The 22,953-nt window shown below is 40.5% G+C and overlaps 1 protein-coding gene across 1 annotated transcript in view; it reads right to left on the reverse strand.

Moving 5' to 3' along the window:
* LOC126251949 (aminopeptidase N-like) overlaps nt 1-22,953 on the reverse strand; it is a 278,934-nt gene that overhangs the window by 132,695 nt on the left and 123,286 nt on the right. The window contains exon 12 of the mRNA XM_049952717.1: nt 8,808-8,991. Coding sequence (XP_049808674.1) covers nt 8,808-8,991 — 184 coding nt within the window. The remainder of the gene's footprint in view (nt 1-8,807; nt 8,992-22,953) is intronic.

A 22,953-nucleotide genomic window follows, 5' to 3' on the forward strand; every position in this document is an offset into this window, starting at 1 on the left:
CTGCTGTTGCCAAATATGTAACAACAAATCATCTGAAACCTTTAATTGCATCCATCCCTCTGAAGAGATTTTATCACCACACTTTTTTTTCTTAAAGCACTTGTCTGAGCCTTTGATCTGGTGATTTGGTGCAATGAGCAGTTAATTCAGTTTTAAAGTATGGTAAGATTCATGACATGGCAGATGCATATTAATGTCCAAAATCAATGTGTTGCCTATTGGTCTAAATTTCTGATCATTAGCATAAATTGTTCATGATCATCAGTAACTTGTTGGTGTGTAAAAATTTTTTTCCATGACCATGAACAAAATTAGTGGTTGGTCAGGAATAAATGGTGGGCCCCATAAATGAAAATACAGCATGGAAGAACTGCTTCAGCCAACAGGCAGACAGTTCATTGACCCTGAGTGTAGCGTCTCTTTCATTGTAGGATTCTAATCCTTCAAGAGCGTTATCTCCTCCTCTTATAATAGCAATTGTTAACCATGAATTGCCACTAACTACTTCTGTTGTAGTACAAGAAAATTGTATCTTGCAGGCAACAAAAGTAATAGGTCCTTGTAGTAATTCTTGCTGTCCAGTTTCATTAGGAGTAATTGAAAACATATCAACACTCTTATACACTGGCACTCTGCTCCTTCTTCTATACATTCTCCTCCTGTACGGCATGGCTGTGTGTATCGTGCAGCTGCCTCGAGTCGAATGAGCCTGCAGCTGCCTCAGTAGCGGATGCTGCAACTGATAAGAACTGGGCGCGGCAGGAAGTAGCGCGCCAATAAACCGCAATGGCGGCCAGAAGCTGACTTTTCCAGCGGATCGCGCTTAGTTAAAACTCTAGCGCGATTCTGCGCGGCCCCCACCAATTTCCCCTCATTCGCTTCCCCTCCAACAGTGACGTCATCGCAGCTGCTGGCTGTGTTGACTTAGCAGCTGCGATGACGTCACTGTTGGAGGGGAAGCGAATGAGGGGAAATTGGTGGGGGCCGCACAGGATCGCGCTAGAGTTTTAACTAAGCGCGATCCGCTGGAAAAGTCAGCTTCCGGCCGCCATTGCGGTTTATTGGCGCGCTACTTCCTGCCGCGCCCAGTTCTTATCAGTTGCAGCATCTGCTACTGAGGCAGCTGCAGGCTCATTCGACTCGAGGCAGCTGCACGATACACACAGCCATGCCGTATAGAAGGAGAATGTATAGAAGAAGGAGCAGAGTGCCAGTGTATAAGAGTGTTGATATGTTTTCAATTACTCCTAATGAAACTGGACAGCAAGAATTACTACAAGGACCTATTACTTTTGTTGCCTGCAAGATACAATTTTCTTGTACTACAACAGAAGTAGTTAGTGGCAATTCATGGTTAACAATTGCTATTATAAGAGGAGGAGATAACACTCTTGAAGGATTGGAATCCTACAATGAAAGAGACATTATTAGTTATCGCACATTTGCGGTTGGAGTTCTACTGAGCAGTAAATATGGAACATGTGTTGTTACAATGGACAAACCATTCTCACTCTACACAAGGAATCGGAGGAAGATTAATGCAAATGAAAAGTTAAATGTTTGGTGCAAGATTTCTGGAGCATTCATTGAACCAACAAGAAGTTTTGAGTTATTTTAGTGCTTGGTTCTTTGCACTACACTATGTTCACTCTCTGCATTGAAGGAAAAGAGTGCTGCAAAAACTGAATTTCATGAAGAATTTCTGGGAACTTGTCACAGATGACATGTAACTGATTGTGAATGTCTTCCATTGTTGTGGTGCCATATTTACCTGTCCATGCTTTTACTTGTTTCTAAATTGTCGGAATTCATTTATTTGGGAAGATTTATGTTCTACACAAAATAACATACACAGCACTGAAAAGCACAGAATAACTTTGTATTTCTAACTACACAAATGCAAATAAGTAAATGACACAAGATTACTCAAGACTGAGAGTAACTTCAAAGATAAACTTTGTATCAGAGATAAAACACACTACAGCCAGTTGTTAGATAAATTATTCCTGGAAGCTATTTTTGAGAAATCTGTATTAAATGTTGAGCTACAAAAAGAAAAAAAAGAAGATCTGTTATGATTTCAGGGTTTATTGTGACAGCTTTATTTGGTTGGTTTTTTTTCCTCTTCCTTCCAGTAGTGAATTTTTCAACTTGCATTCAGTAAGATTCTGGTGAAATTCTCATGACAGTGCTCTGCCTGAAAAAACTTTTAACCTATTTTTATTGCACATTCTGTAATACTTAACCAGCAAAAATGAACAAAGATACATGTGCAAGGAAAATATTGAAGCTTTACAGTGATTTGAACTAGATACAAAATAGAGATTGTGGTCGGGTATTTAAGAAAAAGTTATACTAATTTGAAATCATTTTTGTCAAAACTTGATCATAAACCTCATAGAATGAAACAGTCATAGTAGTAGTTAATACGGGCTGACACAGAAGAAAAGAAGTGTATAAAACTGCCAGACCCAAGAAAGATCTAAAAAATTACTGAACTGTATTAAAGTTATTAACAGGTCAGGAAATATGCACATCTTAATGGAAACCAGTAATATTGATGACGCCATAATTAAAGCTATAGAGAATATCAACAAAAAATGGACCTGAGAAACAGGCCGTGCATATTATGTTGTGTAAATAAGTGCCTGCCAAATTTCATCAGGAGGGGCTAAGACTCTAAATTGTCATTCTGTTATATAAATCAGTTTGCCAGTTTTGAAATGTATAACGACACAAATAATAAATTTTACAGCTGACACATAAAAGTTATTATGTCCCAGAGAACTGAAATGTATGAGAATTCTGTAATGAATAAAAACTCTGTACTCCATTTTTCAAAGAGGAGAGGAAGGATGTTAGTGCCCCCCCCCCCCCCTTGCAGTGTATGTGTCTATGACAGTGTATGTGTCTATAACAGACTGTTTCTAAATGGTAAGTATATATAGGGATTAATTTGTGAGTGAAGCAGCAAGAGCAGGATAAAATACTTTAGTTGATGAAACAAAGAGATATTTTGAACATGTCTTTCCAAACAGCACCAAGTAAGAGTACATACAGTCACACACACAACCTTACCTTGGTGAATGTGTGTACTCTTACCAGGAGAAGAGTAAGAGCTTGATAGTTAGTGTTAATTGTTTCCTATTATGTGTTTCTGTGTGTCATGTAACAGTCCTCCATACATTAAGTCATTGCCTTTCCCTTATTTTTCCTATTTTTCCGTGCAGGAATTTTATCATTATGAAAAACTATGCCAGCATTTATTACTAAAATCAATAGCTCACTACCTATCACTCTAGCCATATCCAGGTTCTTATTTCATTCCTGAAATGCTGCAGAGCAATAGGTGTCTCTCCTAATGAACTCAGCACAAAATATTTCTATTGTTAGTTAGTTGCTCCCCATCATTATATGAAGATCTTAACTTATTTATCTCACCAGTCTCTAATGCTCAACAGTCTAGTCATACCTAATTATACCACCCAAACACAAAACTAAGTTAATGGCTTTGCTCCTTTTGTAGACGACAGCAGCACTATAATCACGGAAGAAATATGTGAATTCCTTGTACAGAAAGTGAATGAGACCTTCAATGATGCTTACTATCAGTCTATATGCAACAAAGTTACATTGTACACAAAGAAAGCAATATCAAGAATTTCAATTTGAAGAGCAAAACTGACACTGCTAAATTAAATGGGGATGGTATGTGTGTAGGCTATGTAATAAACATAAACTTATAGGAGTGAATATTGATCCTCTGTTAGTCATAGAACACATAAAGGTGCTAGCAAACACAATGAAATCAGCATCTTATGCCATTACAGACAGCCATACCTACATCTACAGATTGCAGACTACTGTGAAGTGCATAGCAGATGATACTTCCCATGGCACCAATTCTTATGGCCTCTTTTCACTCCATTCATTTATAGAGTGAGGGAAGAATGACTGCTTGACTGCCTCTGTGTATACTGTAATTAGTCTAATAATGTCTCCACAATGCCTACAGTAGTGATACATAGAGGATTGCAATATATTTCTTGATTCCTCACTTGAGGCTGGTCCTTGGAGGTTCCTAAGCAGGCTTTCATGGGATAGTTGGCGCTATCTTCAAGCATCTGCAGGTTCACGTTTTTCAGACCCCTGTAGGTCAAACAAATCTGTGTCCTTTCATGTTGCCATCCATTGTATAAATCTGTAATCCTCTGTCAGTCCTACGTGATTTGGTTCCCACAGACTTGAAGATTTCTAGTCTGCTCTCTGCCTTGCCTATGACTGAACCTATGTGATCATTCCATTTCATAATACTACAGATTGTTACATCTCAGAATTTGTATTACTTGATAGATTTCAATTGTGACTCATTGATATTATTCTCACAGGATGTTACATTCTTTCTTTCTTTTTTTCTGTGAAGTGCAAAATTTTATGTTTCTAAACATTTAAAGCAAATTGTCAATCTTTGTTCCACTTTGAAATTGTATCAAGATCTGACTGAATATTTGAACAGCTTTTTTTTAGACAGTAATTCATTATGGATAAAGCATCATCTGTAGAAGCTCTGAAGTTAATTACCTAGGTAACAACCTATGGCATGTATTGCATAACTCTACATTCTCAGCTCTTGTGATTCACATCTAGAAAGCTGGAGCCTGGCATGTCACACAACGTTTGAAGTCTCTGTAAAGCCTTTCACTTAGTTCAGGACCACACTTCCAGGGAGAATGCCACCAATCACTGGAGTGAGCCAGGAATAACATATGACCTCAGAATCCAGGTGACAGACACTGCTTGTTCCAGTGTGCTCCACAACCGGCAGTTGGTAACAATCTTTTCCCACAATTGCTGCCAGAAAAGCCCCTTCAGCATGCTGAATGAAGGCTTCAGTCCTACATACTGATCTTTCACATCTCTTACTGACATTTATCATGGGTGTACCATTATTTGCCATATTTTTTAACTGTTGAAGATCAGTATCATCAACATGTAAAAACTAGTGCCATTTGGTTACACATTATTCACATGAGCAATCACTACTTAGCTACACTGTTCTGTTGCTGGCAATAAATGGTTAAAATATTAACACAATTTTCAAACCTTAGAAAAGAGCCATGCGAATAATAATTAGAAATAGTAGTTGGACTCGTTGCAAAGGTAAGTGCATAACATTGTGGATTTGAACCATATTATGAGAACTTATTTACCAGTTAGTTATACACGTAGAAAACCTTGATAATTACCACACAAATAAATCTATCATGGTCATGGGACAAGATCTAGACTGAACTTATGTTTATCAAATTTAAAATAGCATTTTCTACTAGGAAATGAAATTGTATAATAAATTATCACAGGAGATTGAATAGATTGTTGAAACAGATTTCCTCATCATGTTTAACACTTTAATTTGGCTACAAAATGTCTAATTTATATGAAATAGTCAAATGATGTAAATAGAAAAACAGAAGATAAAGAAGGGCACAGTAAAAAAAAAAAAAAAAAAAAAGCCATTGAAAATCTATACACTGTGAAAGAAACCATTCAGAAAGCCTTTCAATCAATCTGAATACCAGAAGTTGTATATCTGACTGAGATATGGGTAGTAAGAAAATCAAATTTCTCATCTAGACAAAGTATCAATATGCATTTTTCGAGAAATGTTGTTGTGTATACACCGAGAACAAAAACATTTTGACCATTGCCTTCAACAGGATTGAATGCCACCTAGTGGCACTGCTTGCATGTGACATGTTGAAGCATGTATATAAGTGGAGCAGAGGTGAATGGGGAATCATTCTAGTGATGATATGGGCCACAAATTGGGAAATCTAATGACAGAAGAGACTTTATTGCTATGGCCCAACATCTGGGAGGAAGCAGCTCAGAAGTGGCAAAGTTGGTTGACTTTTCACATGCTGTTGTCGTGAGCATCTATGGAAAATAGCTGTAGTTTGTTGAGCATCTCTACAATGCTCTGGTACTGACCAAATGATCCCATGATGTAATGTGCTGATGTGCTGCTCTTTGTAGGGTTCTCCCCCCCCCCCCCCCTCTCTCTCTCTCTCTCTCTCTCTCTCTCTCTCTCCCCTCCCTATTAACCCTACTTGGTAAGGATCCCAGATTTATCTCTTTTGTGGATGAGTTACACTAAGATTATTTCTATGGATCTCAGTCTGGTATCGGCTTTTCCTACCTTTTGTTTTATGTGGTCATCCAACTTTGGGCTGCTATCGATAGTTACCACTAGATATTTTATGGTAGATAATGTTTCCAGTAATTTATCAGCAATGATGTGATCGTAGAGTAGAGGATTTCTTTTCCTATGTATGCACAATATGTTACATTTATTGACATCCAGGATCAGCTGCCAGAGTGTACACCATCCATCAATCCTCTGTAGGCCATTCTGTGAATTGATACTGTGTTCTGGTGCTGCTATTTTCTTATAAATAATTACACCACCCACGAACAGTCTTAAAGAGCTTCTGACTCTTTCTACCAGAACAGTAATGGTCTTATCATGCTCCCTTGGGATATCCATAAATTACCTTTACATCTGTCAGCTTTGTTCTGTTAACAGCAATGTGCTGAGTTCTATCTGCAAGGAAGTCACAGGTTGGAATCAAATGCCTTCCTGAAGTCAAGGAACACAGCATAAATGTGAGCACCATTGCCTACATTGCCATGGACCTCTTGGAAGAACAGATTGAGCTCAGTTTTGCAGGATCTCTGCAGAATCCATATTGATTTTTATAGAGAAGATTTTTATTAAACTTCCTGGCAGATTAAAACTGTGTGCCCGACCGAGACTCGAACTCGGGACCTTTGCCTTTCGCGGGCAAGTGCTCTACCAATTGAGCTACCGAAGCACGACTCACGCCCGGTACTCACAGCTTTACTTCTGCCAGTATCTCGTCTCCTACCTTCCAAACTTTACAGAAGCTCTCCTGCGAACCAGGAGAGCTTCTGTAAAGTTTGGAAGGTAGGAGACGAGATACTGGCAGAAGTAAAGCTGTGAGTACCGGGCGTGAGTCGTGCTTCGGTAGCTCAATTGGTAGAGCACTTGCCCACGAAAGGCAAAGGTCCCGAGTTCGAGTCTCGGTCGGGCACACAGTTTTAATCTGCCAGGAAGTTTCATATCAGCGCACACTCCGCTGCAGAGTGAAATTCTCATTCTGGAAACATCCCCCAGGCTGTGGCTAAGCCATGTCTCCGCTATATCCTTTCTTTCAGGAGTGCTAGTTCTGCTTGGTTCGCAGGAGAGCTTCTGTAAAGTTTGGAAGGTAGGAGACGAGATACTGGCAGAAGTAAAGCTGTGAGTACCGGGCGTGAGTCGTGCTTCGGTAGCTCAATTGGTAGAGCACTTGCCCGCGAAAGGCAAAGGTCCCGAGTTCGAGTCTCGGTCGGGCACACAGTTTTAATCTGCCAGGAAGTTTCATATCAGCGCACACTCCGCTGCAGAGTGAAATTCTCATTCTGAAGATTTTTATTCTCCAAAGCTCTCATATTTCTTGAACATAAAATATGTTCCATTTATTCTGCAACAGACTGATGTCAATGATACAGTCCTATAATTATGTGGATCTGCCCTAAGACCATTCTTGAAAATAGAAGTAACCAGCACATATTTTCAGTCACTAGATACTCTTCATTGCTCCAGTGAACTATGATGAAGTGCTGCTAAAAGGGGAGCATATTCTTTCACATAATCTTTGTAGAATCTTATAAGTATCTCATCTGGTCCTTATGCATTTACACTACTAAGCAACTGTAGTTGCTTTTCTCTTCTGTGACTGGTTATCTCAGTATCTGCCATTTTGATGTTCATATGGTGACTGAAACGAGGCACTGGGTTTTATGATCCTCCATGGTGAAACAATTTCAGAAGATTGAATTCAGTATTTTGGCCTTCTCCTTACTTGACTAAGCCATATTGAACAAAGCTTTTGAGTTTCTTTTTTTTTCTTTTTGTGCTCCATGTCTTCATCCTCAGCACTGAATATTTGATGTTGACTGCTCAGATAACATAAAATATTCAGTGCTGAGGATGAAGATGTGAGCACAACTAAAAAATGGAAAAGTATTTTCAATGTGTCTTTGACAAGTATGTTCCAAGCAAGGTCTTAAGGAATGGGAAAGACCCACCACAGTTTAACAACCTTGGTAGAAAACTGCTATGAAAACAGAGAGAGCTTCATCACAGATTCAAGGGAAGACATAACCTAGTTGACAAACTGTGTTGCTTTCCAAAGATGGACAGAAACACTATTAAGTAGGAACCATAATGTCTTGGCTCAGCTGTGTATGTATCAGTGTGAGAAAAGAAATGATGAAATCAGAATAGCGCAGGTATTTCTCATAAGGAACAGTTCTTGATATAAACTGATGATATCATATGATCAGGATGAAGAATGACAAATTACCAAAGGTACTCTGCTATTGCAAACTGTGAAGAAAAATGGATGTCAAATTCTTGCAACATTTAGTTCCCATGATGGTAATTTTGAATTAAAACTTTTTCACACATTCATAAACCAAAAACTTAGATCACATCTTTCAACCAGAAAGCTATCTAAAGAACTAAACTGCACATATACATGTGCTCATGCCATCTCTCTCTGTCTCCCTCCACACACACACACACACACACACACACACACACACACACACATTGAGGAATGGAGAGATATAGTGTGATTTATTTATTTATTTTTTTTTTGGGGGGGGGGGGGGGGGAGGAAGGGAGGGAGAGAAGTAAAAACATTGAACAAATATATGTAAAAAGTATCATTTGTTACTACCTGTTCAACATATGCTGTCCTTGTATGATAGTTTCTTATCACAGTGACTACTGGAAATTGCTGAGTTTTCATCCACGAGCTAACTATCTTTGACACAGTCACTCCAGGAGGAAGAGCTGAGTGCCTTTGCACTTGATCTTCAATAGCCAAAACCATGTCATCTGATGCAAATGTCTCGTATAATCTGCAAATAAAAACATAATATTATATAAGCTACCCGATAGTGAAGTTTCTGATTTCACGTATTCAGCCAAAGCCAAGATTTCACATTTCATGTGACTCCAGGTGAGTCATCTACATTATATTAGAATATATGTGTTAACCTGAGACTAAATGACAAAAGAAAATGATCTACTCAAAAGTCACTGGAAAGAACAGCTAGACCAACACTAATACACAGAATTCAGAAAGATACATAGAATTTCTGGCACATGCAATTCATAAACAGTTTCATCCTATGGACACTGCAAAGAATAGGAAATAAGAAAACAACATATGGATGTTGGATGGAAGGTACAAACACTCAAAACTTTGAATCAGTGAAGACACTAGGAGTAAGAAAAGATTTGGAAATAAAATAGATTAATAAAAAGTCTCTGGCTGCAGAATATGGATGATGAGCTACTGGTGATTGACAGGTAATACATAATGGAACATCTTAAAAGTAATCAGAGAGTTTAAACAGAAATGACAGATGTAGAAAGCAATAAAAAGTTAAGAACAAATTGCAAGATATGATATCAGATAATGTAATCTAATAAATGGGAAACATCAAAGAGGTAGATGTAACCTGATGCAGAAAATGTAGAGCATTAATGAAAGACAAGCTCAAGGTAGCAATGTGACAATAGTAAAGGTGTAAAATTTGGCATAATTAAGACCAAACACATAATGCCTGTCCTTACTGTTTCTTTGCACTATCTACACAGTAACAAAATATCAGGTGTTATTAATAGTGCCAAGAGTTTGTTTGAGGTCATTTATTCTATTATAGTCTATTTTTATGAGTACTACTAATATCCTTTGTTGAATGATGCTTTAAACTTTTTTCACTTACCGTCAATTGTTATACCAGTTTTTATTCACTCCCAATAGAATTCTGTCAAAAATACCAATAATTTCACTACATGTTTTAAGTTATTAAAGTAAGGAGAAGTAATGAAAAAAAGATATAAAGGATGAAAAATGTCTGAGAATGATCATGTTTTACTTAAGCTTGAAACTTAGTCTGTACTTCAATGTGAGATGCTTTTAAAAGTTTCCACAATGAAGCAATATCTCAGCACCTGGCAAAGAGTCCAAAGATTCTGGTAATGTTTAAAGTACACAAGTGGCAAGACACAGTCAACATCTTCACTCTGGAATAGCAATGATAATGTTTCCACTGATGGTGACATTAAAGGGGAGTTATTAAACATGTTTTTCTGCAGTTCCTTCACAAAATAAGATGGAGTAAATACTCATTAATTTGAATCAAGAACAGCTGCCAGCATAAGTAACACAGAAACAGATATCCTTTATGTAGTAAAGCAGCTTATATCATTTAATAAATACAAGTCTTTTGGTCCAGATTGTGTACTAGTTAGGTTCCTTTCAGAGTACACTCATACTAAAGCTCCATACATGGCAATCATATACTACTGATCGCTTGACAAAAGATCCATACCTGAAGATTGGTAATTTGCCATCATCACACCAATACTGAAGAAAGGAAATATCACTGACATCGATTTGCAGTACGATTTTGGGTCATATACTGTGTCTAAACATTAAAAATTGCACTGAAGAAAACAATCTACTGACAAAGAGCACAAATTCAGATAAAATGTTCTTTTGGAACACAAACAGTTCTTTATTCTCCTGAAGTAATGAGTAATATTGACAGGGGATCTCAAATTAAATCCAATTTCCCATATTTTCAAAAGACCTTTGATACCCTTCCTCACAAATGAGTTCTAATCAAATTGTGTGCCAGTGGAGTACTGTCTCTGTTGTGTGATTAGATTTGAGATCTCCCATCAGAAAGGTCACAGTTCATAGAGAGACACAGAAAATTATCCAGGAAAACAGAAGTGGAACACAAGTAGTTCTTTATTCTCATGAAGTAAAGAGTGCTATCAACAGGGGATCTCAAATTAAATACATTTTCACATATTTTACTAAGGACTTTGACATCATTCTTCACAAGTGAGATCCAACCAAATTGAGTCCCTATGGGGTATTGACAGCACTGTGTGACTGCATTCAAGATTCCCTGTCAGAAATGTCACAGTTCATAGTGAGTCATAGACATCCAGTAAAACAGAAGTGATACCTGTCATTTCCCAAGAAAGTGTTGCAGGGTCTCTACTGTTTGTAATCTATATAAATTGTTTTGGAGTAAATCTGAACAGCTGTCTTTGATTCCAGAATGAGATCTTCACTCTGCAGCGGAGTGTGTACTGATACGAAACTTCCTGTCAGACTAAAACTGTATGCCAGACGGAGACTCAAACATGGGACCTTTGCCATTCGTGGGCAAGTACTCTACCATCAGTGCTACCCCAGCATGACCCACGACTCGTCCCCCAGCTTTCATTCCACCAGTACCCATCTTCTACTTTCCAAACTCAACTGAAGCTCTTCTGGAAAACTTGCAGAACTAGCACTCCTGGAACAAAGGATATTGTGGGGACATGGCTTAGCACAGCCTTGGGGATGATTCCAGGATGAGATTCTCACTCTGCAGTGGAGTGTGCACTGATATGATACTTCCTGACAGATTAAAACTGTGTGCCGGACGGAGACTCAAACACAGGACCTTTGCCTTTCGCAGGTAAGTGCTCTACAAACTGAGCTACCCAAGCACGAATCACGACCCATCCCCATGGATTCCATTCTGCCAGTACCACGTCTCCTATGTTCCAAACTTCAAAAACACTCTTCTGCAAAACTCGTAGAACTAGTACTCATGGAACAAAGGATATTGCGGATACATATCTTAGCCACAGCCACAGGGATATTTCCAGAATCAGTTTTTCATTTTGCAGTGGATTGTACACTGATATGATATTTCCTGTATGATTAAAACTGTTTGCTGGACTGAGACTCAAACATGGGGCTCTTGCCATTTGTGGGCAAGTGCTCTACCATCTGAGCTACCCCAGCATGAATCACCACCCACCCCACAGCTTCCATTCTGCCAGTACATCGTCTACTACATTCCAAACTCCACAGAAGCTCTTCCCCGAATCTTGCACAACTAGCACTCTTGGAACAAAGGATATTGGGGGGACATGGTTTAGCACAGCCTTGGGGATGTTCCAGAATGAGATTTTCACTCCTCAGCAGAGAGTGTGCTGATGTGATACTTTGTAGCTGATTAAAACTGTGTGCTGAACTGAGACTCAAACACGAGACTTTTGGCAATTGTGGGTAAGAGCTCTACCATCAGAGCTACCCCAGTACGATCCATGACCCATCCCCACAGCTTCCATTCAGCCAGTTCCTCATCTCATACATTAAAAAATCCACATAAGCTCTTCTGCTAATGTTGCAGAACTAGTACTCCTGGAACAGAGGATATTGGTGCGACATTTCCTTAGCATTGCATTGGGGCTGTTTCCAGAATGATATTTCCTCTCTGCAGCAGAGTGTGCGCAGATATGAAACTTCCTGGCTGATTAAAACTGTGTGCCGGAGAAAAACTCAAACTTGGGACCTTTGCGTTTGACAGGCAAGTCTCTACCACCTGAGCTACTAAAGCACGAATCACGATCTGTTCCCACAGTTCCATTCTGTCAGTACCTTGTCTCCTACATTCCAAACTTCACAGAAGCCCTTCTGCGAACTAGTACTCGTGGAACAAAGGATATTGCAGGTACATGGCTTACCCACAGCCTTGGAGATGTTTTCAGAATGAGTGTTGTATTCTCCAACATAGTTTACACTGATATGAAACTTCCTGGCTGATTAAAACTATGTGCCGAATCGAGACTCAAATATGGGACTTTTGCCATTCGCCATCAAGTACTCTACTGTCTGAGCTACCCCAGCACGAATCACAACCCGACCCCACAGCTTCCATTCTTCCGGTACCTCCCTGCTACCCTCCAAATTTCATTGAAGCTCTTCTCCAGTCTTGTAAAGGGGATGTTTCCAGAATGCGATTATCACTCTGCAGCGAGTGTGCACTGATATGATACTTCCTGGCTTATTATAACTGTCTGCCGGACTGAGACTTCAACACAGGACTTTTGCCATTTACGGGCTAGTGCCCTAGTACGAATCATGACACGTCCCCACAGCATCCATTCTGCCAGTACCTTGTCTCCTACCTTCCAAACTCCACAGAAGTTCTTCCCTGAATCTTGCAGAACTAGCACTATTGGAACAAAGAATAATGGAGGGACATGGCTTAGCACTGCACTGGGGATGTTTCCAGAATGACATTTTCACTCTGCAGTGGACTGTGCTCGATGTGATACCTCCTGGCAGATAAAATGAGTGTGCCGGGCCGAGACTCAAACATGGGACCTTTGCCTTTTACATGTAAGTGCTCTACCATCTGAGCTACACAAGCACAAATCACAACCCATCCTCACATGTTCCATACTGCCAGTACCTCATCTCACACATTCCAAATTTCATAGAAGCTCTTCTGGGAAACTTGTAGTACTAGTACTCATGGAACAAGAGATACTGCTGATACATGGTTTACCCACAGCCTTGGGGATGTGATATGATACTTCCTAGATGATTAAAACTGTTTGTGGAATGAGACTCAAACATGGGACTCTTGCCATTAGCAGGCAGGTGCTCTACCATCTGAGCTACCCCAGCATGAATCACAACCCATACCCACAGCTTCAATTCTGCCAGTACATCGTCTAGTACCTTCCCAACTCCACAGAAACTCTTCCCTGAATCATGCAGAACTAGCACTCTGGGAACAAAGGATATTGGGGGACATGGCTTTGCTCAGCCTTGGGCGTGTTTCCAGAATGAGATTTCCACTCTGCAGCAGAGTGTGCACTGATATGAAACTTCCTGGTTGATTAAAAGTGTGTGCCAGAAAAAGACTCGAACTCGGGACCTTTGCCTTTCACAGGCAAGTGCTCTACCATCTGAGCTACACAGGCATGAATCATGATCTGTCCCCACAGCTTCCATTCTGCCAGTATCTTGTCTCCTAGCTTCCAAACTCCACAGAAGCTCTTCCCCAAATTTTGCAGAACTAGCATGCCTGGAACAAAGGATAATGGAGGTACATGGCTTAGTAGAGCTTGGGGATGTTTCCAGAATGAGATTTTCACTCTGCAGCAGAGTGTGCGCTAACATGATACTTCCTGGTAGATTAAAACTGTGAGCCGGGCCAAAACTCAAACATGGGAGCTTTGCCTTTTGCAGGTAGTTGCTGTACCATCTGAGCAACACAAGCACGAATCATGACCCATCCCCATGGGTTCCATTCTATCAGTACCACGTCTCCCACACTCCAAATTTCATAGAGCTCTTCTGCGAAACTTGTAGAACTAGTACTCATGGAACAAAGGATACTGTGGATACATGGCTTACCGACAGCCTTGGAGATGCCTCCAGAATGAGTTTTCATTCTCCAGTGGAGTGTACACAGATATGATACTTCCTGGCTGATTAAAACTGTTTGCTGGACCGAGACTCAAACATGGGACCTTTGCCGTTCGCAAGTATGTGCTCTACCATCTGAGCTAGCCAAGCACGAATCACAACCCATCACCACGGGTTCCATTCTGCCAGTGCCTTGTCTCCTACCTTCCAAATTTCATAGAAACTCTTCTGCTAACTTTGCAGAACTAGCACTCTTGGAAGAAACAATAATGCGGAGACATGGCTTAGTCACAGTGTAGGGGATATTTCCAGAATGGGACTTTCAGTCTGATATGAAACCTCTTGGCAGATTAAAGCTGTGTGCCTGTCCTTTGCTGTGCCACTCTGCTCTGCAGTATCCTTTGTACCATGAGTGCTAGTTCTGCAAGTTTTGCATAAGAGCTTCTGTGGAGTTTCAAAAGTAGGAGATGAGGTATAGGCAGAATTTAATCTCTGGGAATGGATTGTGAGGTAGCTCAAATGATAGAGCACTTGCCCATTAAAGGCAAAGGTCCTGAGTTCGAGTCTTGGTCTGGCACTCAGTTTTAATCAACCTGGAAGTTTCATATCAGTGCACACTCTGCTGCAGAGTGAAAATGTCATTCTGGAAACATCCCATAGGCTGTGGCTAAGCCATGTCTCCGCAATATGCTTTCTTCCAGGAGTGCTAGCTTCTGTGAAAATGGAATGTAGAACACGAGGTACTGGCAGAATTGAAGTTGTGTGGAGGGGTCGTGAATTGTGCTTGGGTAGCTCAGATGGTAGAGCACTTGCCCACGAAAGGCAAAGGTCCAGAGTTTGAGTCTCCTTCCAGCACAGAGTTTTAATTATCCCTCTTAGATTGATTGCAGATGATGCTATTATTTACGATGTAGTTATACTAAACAGGATCTATTGTATTTCAAGCAATGGAAAATCTAGGATGGAATAACAACTATATTATTGAAGACACAGACTGCTACTCACCATATATAAGGAAACACTGAGCTGGAGATTCAAAAAAGTGAGAGTGGAGTCTGTTCACACTCACACTAGCATGGTCGTGACAATCACAAATGATCTACATATTTCACCTCTGCATTGATTAGTTATTTGAATTAAGGTTATGACATGATGTGGGACTGTGATAAAGTCCTTACATCTGAGTACAATTACCCACTAACACAGGCCCATTCAGAGATAGAAAGTGGATGAAACTTTTGAAGAATAGTGGGTTTAAGGGCAGGGGGAAAAACGTGCCATGGTGAGCATGATATGAAGAAAATCTCCAAGATAGTCTGAGCAGGCAATAAGAGCAGTACTGGATTGCTTTCTACCTGCAGCAGATCTTGCAAGTGTAGATTATTAGATTATGTTAGTAGTGGATATCATGCAGTTTGGTACCCAATGTCATATCTTCTGGCAGAATCATGAACTGTGACTCCCCCCCCCAACCTCTCTGCTCCACTTTCTAGACCACTGTTGGAAGAGTTCCACTGATTCCACCATGCTTCTGATTTAAATGTTTGGCTACTTCTGGGTACCACAGCAGAAGCTAACTGATAATAGGTAGCTTTGCTACACTATGGAGGTCATTTACCTTGTATGTGTCCCTCTTCTTCACCATGGCATCTTTGATGCATATTATTGCCTACTCAACAAATTGAAAAAAATGATATGGTAGCCTGCTTCTTCTTCTCCTCTTCCTTCTCAGGTACTGGCTGTCCCATCTTCTCTTCTGCTTGTGGCTAGTCTTTCTCATTACTGCCATTGGCAAGGTATTATGACCAACCACAATCAGTAGAAATAGCCATCTCAGGTGCTGGCTATGCTGCCCTCTTTTCTGCTTGTGGATGCCTCCCTCCCCACCCCCGACCCTCTCCCTGACACACACACAAAACTAACACTGGTAGGTTATTACAGCAGTCACAGTTGACTGGTGTGGCAATTGTCTGTCACTTTTTGGCTGTGCTGTCACAAACTGTTGTGGCTTCTTCCTGTTTGTCCAGTTTTGCAGCTTGACTACCACATCCCCAAAACCAGCATGCAACAGCCATTCTTTGACTGCCACCTCATCATGGATACAAAGCAGCCCATGGAGGAAAATCTTGGTGCTCTTATGATGCTGTTTTGGTGGCTTATTCTTCTTTTTGCACACCACAATGATGTGGGTGACCACAGCACACATTAGTGCTCTGTAGTCAACCATACTCACTGCTTGCATCTCAATTGTGGCATCAGAATCAACAGACTGGACGCTAACTTCTTGCTTGCAGCAACTGACTATTCATCATACACCTCTGCCCATCATGTACAGAAGAGGAACCGGTGTATGGTTGTCATCAGTCCTCCGTCAGTTGGCAAACTCACTGAGTTGCATGACCAAAGGCCTCTTTGCTGTATCAACTTTCTTCAGCCCATCTTGTTTGCCTATGTTAGTAGAACACATCTAAAATTAAAAACAGACACATAAGCATTCACACAACTGCAACTCACACATACATGGTGACTATCTCTGGCTATTGAAGGTAGATTGTATTCAACAGCACCTGATGGGAGAAGCAATCTGTAGGTGGTGGGGTTAAGGGGGAGACTGACTGTGGAGGAGGAGGGTTAGGAGGGTAGGGGTGGAGGAAGGTGTAGTGCTGCTAGTGGGAGCATGTAGGGACATGGTGAGGACAGGACAGGGCTGCTAGGTGCAGTTGGGAATTTCAAGAAGAGAGAGGTAGAGGAGGGGAAAAAGACTAGTAGGTGAGCTGCTTGAATAGAAGGCCATCTATTGCTGGATGGGAGCACAGAAGGGGATAGGTAGGTGAAAGACAGGGACTAGGAAAGTTTGAGGCCATGGAGGTAATGGGAATGTAGGATATAGTGCAGGGAGATTCAATTGCAATTCAAAAAGCTGATGTTGGTAGGAAGAATCCAGATTGTGCTGGCTGTAAAGCAATCACTGAAGTTAAGCACATTATGTTGGGCAGCATGTTCAGCAACTGCATAATTCATTTGTCTCTTGACCACAGTTTGTCAGTGGCTATTCATGGAGACAGACAGCTTGTTGGTTATCATGTCCACATAGAAAGCAGCACTGTGGTTGCAGCTTAGTTTGTAGATCACATGAATGCTTTCACAGGTAGCCCTGCCTCTGATGCAATAGGAGATGCCCATGACTGGACTGGAGTAGGTGATGGTGGGAAGATTTATGGGACAGGTCTTGCATTTTTGTCTATTGGAGGTGCGAGAAAAAGGAACATAAAAGGAGTGGTGCAGGAAAAGATGGCTGTATGCTTTGGCAGAGGACTGCAAATAAATAGGGTGGGAGATGGAAAGGGGGAAGTGATGACTGGGCAGAGGGGTGGAAACTGTTGGGTGGAGGTTATGGAAACAGTATGTTACTGTAGGTTGACACTGGGATAATTATGGGAGTAAGGAATGTGTTGTAAGAATAACTCCCATCTGGGCAGTCAAGGAAAGCTGGTGGTGGAGGCAAGCATCCAGATGGCTCGCATAATGAAGCAGCCATTGAAATCCAGTGTATTATGTTGAGCTGCATATTGTGTTATTTCCTGTCACAACCCCAATCCTCCCATCACCCCCAAAAATCAGCAACAAAGGAGTGTCCCCTTCATCAGCCAGTACCACCCTGGACTGGGACAACTGAACCACATTCTTCACCTCATTTCATGGTGCAATGGTAGGTAATCAAACCTACCATTGCATCCTGAAATGAGGGACTTCATACCTGAGATACTTCCCACCCCTCATAAAGCGGTGTTCTGTCGTCCATCAAACCTCCACAACATCCTAGCCCATCCCTATGCCACTTCCTGTCTTAAATCCTTGCCACAAGGATCATATCCCCGTGGAAGACCCAGGTCCAAAATCTGCCCAATCCACCCTCCCAGCTCTTCTTATTACAGTCCTGTCACAGATTTATCCCACCCCATCAGAGGCCAGGCCACCTGTGAAAGCAGCCATATCATTTACCAGCTCTGCTGAAATCACTGCACAGCTTCTTACATTGGTATGACTATCAACCAACTGTCCACCATGGTGAAGGCCACCACCAAACTGTGGCCAAGAGCAAAGTAGACCAGCCTGTGGCACAACATGCAACTGAACATAACACACTTGGTTTCAATGGATATTTCACTATCTGAGACAATCTGGATCCCTCCCTCCATCTCCAGCTTTTCTGAACTGCACAGATTGAAGTTATCCTTACAACGCATTGTCTGCTCCTGTAATTATCCCGGCCTCAACCTACAGTAACATACTGTCCCCGCATCCCCCATCCAACAGTTTCCACCCCTATGTTCTATCATCTCTTCCCCATTCTCGTCTCCCACCCTGTTTATTTGCAGTCCTTTGCCAACACATCTGACTGTCTTACCCCACTCCTCTTTCGTTTTAGTTCCTTTTTCCTTCACCTCCCTGCCCCACAACATCCTGACTCTGCACCTCTCAGCAGTCTTAATTCCTATATACTCCACCAGACAGGCTTCACCTCTCTCCTCACCTGTACACTACTATCCCTTCCCCTTAGCCTTGCCCTTCCCCACCCCTTCCAGATTGCTGCTTGCATTCCAGCCTGAGATGTTGGAGCTGGCAGTTGTGTGAGTGAGGTGTGCTTGCTTGTTTGTGTGAGTGTGAATGGTGTGTGTGTGTGTGTGTGTGTGTGTGTGTGTGTGTGTGTGTGTGTGTGTGTCTTTACTAATGTAGGCTGCCACCAAAAGCTATATGTGAGTGTCTTTTAATCATACCTGTCTGAAACTTGACGTCTCTTCTTTACGGTAAGTAGCAATCTATCTTTTCCTACATTGTTGATATACCTACTAGGAGTTTCCATTGTTTGAAAACATAGTATCCTATGACCATAATATCAATGGGTCACTGTTGCAATCAGCCAACTTATAGAAATACCTGGTATAACACTTTGTAGGGATGTGAAATGGAATGATTACATAGGCTTAGTTGTGGCTAAAGCAAGTGCTAAACTTCACTTTATTGGTAGAATACTGGAGATTTGCAATCAGTCTACAAAGGAGATTGCTTACAAATCACTCGTGTGACCAGTTCTAGAATATTGCTCAAGTATGTGGGACCCTTACCGAATAGGACTAACAGGGGATACTGAACATATAAAGAGAGGCGCAGCACAAATACTCACAGATTTGTTTGATCCATGGGACAGTATAACAGAGATACTAAAGAAACTGAACTGGAAGACTTTTGATGATAGACGTAAACTATACCAGGAAAGTTTATTAACAAAGTTTCAAGAAACATCTTTAAATGATGACTCTAGGAATATACTAAAACCTCCTACATATCACTCACATAGGAGTTGTGAGGATAAGATTAGAATGATTACTGCATGCTCAGAGGCACTCAAATAACCATTCTTCCAGAGTTCCATATGGGAGTGGAACAGGAAGAAACTCTAATAACCAGCACAATGGTACACACCCTCTGTTTTCAGAGTGCAGATGTAGATGTAGACCAGCTGCTATCATGATACACAAAACATTGCAGATCTGTCTCACAGTTATGGCCTGGGATCAAACACACCAGATGATGACCACTACCCAGGGGCCTCTGCAGGTTCATGTTTCCCCACACATGAAAGAGAATTTTTGTGGACATTGTTATCTGCTCATAATTTTTCCCTATTAGTTTCTACAATGTACTTTCAATACACTGTCATTGTTAAAAATATAAACTAGCTTAGGGTATGATTATACTAAAACCTGTTCTTACATTCACATATTTTGCATTTCCAGCAATTTACCTTATTTTCTGTTGGTTCTATTGAAGCCTTATTCTGCATTTTTAATGTGTTGCATTTAATGTCCATTTATGACAAAAGAATTCTTTCTCTTAGTGTTGGCAAGAATGAACAATGCATATGCCTTTAGGAAAAAGTAAAATAGTTATTCAAGAATGTATTCATACATGCTGCTTAATGTAATTTTCCCACCACTTACTGTTGTGAACTTGTACCAGGTATTGATGCTGATACGAAAATATTGATAATTTGTATCAATATTCTAACATATATAATGTCCATTTGTGAATTACAAAGTTGGTGTGTCTATTATCTAGAGTTGTTTTCAAAACTATAGAAAAATATAAAATTGCACACTATTGGAAGATTCTCTAACTACAAGTATGTGTTGTCCAAAAACAGATGTTCCCTTGCTTTTGAGACTGTCTGAATATGACTGTCATACACTGCAATAGCTGTGAGATGATTATACAACAATTTTTCTACATCTTCATTAATGAGATTCCTTACAGAAAAATATCATTTTTAAATTAATTATCCTCTTTGTAATGCCAGTTAAAAGTTTTTATAAAGCTTTTCACTACTTTAGTTCAGCGGTTTTAGGTCCAGGGCTCCCTTGATCAGAACATAAACAGATGCCGCACCTTTCACACGTGTGACTCGAAATAAATTTAAGTTTTTTTTAAAAAAATAGTAAGAGTAGTTTTTCCTTTATGAACTGTTGACACAAAACATTTTAATCAACTTCTAATATTATTATATCTTAGTCTTGCTATGAAATTAATGGAAACAATGATCTTCCTTCTTACACATCAATCGTCATCACAAGCAGGGCAAGTTTCAGGGCTAAGTGTGCACAAGTAGTCGCTTGGAACACCAAGCTTTGGCACACTAGAAGCGACCATAGTGCTAAATTTTTGCACAGGGTGTACCATAAAGAATGGTAAAAATGGCCCATTTTGAACCTCACTCATATTTAAGTTATTTTTGAAGATCTTACCAAGTGCTGAAGGAATAGCAACTAATGTATAAGGGAAGGAAGGGAGGGAAGAGCACCAAATGATATGTCACTCTTGTGGAGAAATGGAGAGGCAGGAGCACTGAATGATATGCCACTTGTTTGGAAATATGTTCTTGAACTAGTCCTAGGTACAAGATTGGAAACTGCACCTCGCATTGCTTTCTCCAGTCATTTGTGATCTATAAGTCATGTTGATGACTGCCAGTGCTGAAAAACCTACCTCACATAAAATGGTTGTTGGCAAACAGTATCAAAAGTCACAGAGACTTGTGACACCTCTGAGGATAGTCCTGCTATATCAAGCTCCAAAACTCAAGCAGGATGAGTAAATGAACTTCGATTTCAGTGTGGAGTTGAAGAAACATCAACAAATCACTGTTGTTTTTCAGTGATAAGAGTTGATGGAAGTTCTACATTGCAAGGAGCTTTGATCCATTTGTGTAATCAGCTTCTTGTGGAATGTAATTCAGAAAGCAATTACTCAGTTCAGTAATATGACCCACCAAAACAGATTTCAATTCTTCATTCAACTGTAAGTCACACTCTTTTAAAATCATGTGAACAAAAGGGAAAACATGATTTATATCTTTGTCATAAAAACGTTTTCTTCCACTACAGTAGTTTTTTACAGAAGTCCAAAATTTTTCCTGGCAGTAGCAGAATGTTGGTCTCATTACCTCAAACGAATAAATTCAGTGAATTGAATTTTTCAAAGAGATCATGCAGCTGCATCAGCTTCAAAACAATGCCACTATCTACAAACTTCTTCAAACTCATATGTTTCTCATGAACAGGGTAAGGAGTAAAGTTCATTTTTGAGTTCATAGATCCTTCTCAAGACATTCCCATATGAAAGCCAGTGGGAGTTACTGTAAAAAATTATAGAAATGTGTTCAGCTCTCACATTTGTTGAAAACATCTCAACTTAAGTGACCAACTCCATCAAGTGAAAACCTTACCATGCACTGTGGTGACAAAAGTCATGGGATACCACCTAATATCATGTCTGACCTCCTTCTGCCTTACTTAGTGCAGCACCTTAATATGACATGGACTGAACAAGTTGTTGGAAGTCCTCTGTGGAAATATTGGGCCTTGCTGCCTCTATGATGCTGCCATTGCAGGCTGTTGTGCATGAACTGAACTCTCAATTATGTCCCATTCATTTATGCCCTGTTAATTTCATGTGATCTCGGTGGCCAAGTCATTTGATTGAAGTGTCCAGAATGTTCTTCAAACAAATCACAAATAACTGTGGCATGGTGACATGTCATGACATGGTGACATGAATGGCTGCAAATGGCCTCCAAGTAGCCAAGGAGCTGAACATAACAATTTCAAATAAGTCAATGATAAGATCAGTTGGAGCAGAGGAGACAGTCCGTCCATGTAAAAACAGCCCACAACATTATGGCGTGACCACTAGCTTGCACAGTGCTTTGCTCACAATTTCCACAGCTTTGTGGGGCCTGCATGACACTTTAACACTACCACAAACTCTAAACAACTGAAATCAGGACTCATTGATTAGGCCATGTTTTTTTAGTCATCTAGGATCCAATTCTTACGGTCATAAGCCTATGAGAGACACTGTAGATGATGTCGTGCTGTTAGCAAAGGGACTATCATCGGTCATATACTGCTGTAGCCTATTAACATCAAATTTTGTCACACTGCCCTAACAAATACACTTGTCATACATCACACAGTGCTGCTCATCCGTTGGCACTGACAACCCTATGCAAACACTGCTG

Source organism: Schistocerca nitens, chromosome 1 (assembly GCF_023898315.1).
Source record: "Schistocerca nitens isolate TAMUIC-IGC-003100 chromosome 1, iqSchNite1.1, whole genome shotgun sequence".
In the NCBI taxonomy this organism is placed as follows: domain Eukaryota; kingdom Metazoa; phylum Arthropoda; class Insecta; order Orthoptera; family Acrididae; genus Schistocerca; species Schistocerca nitens.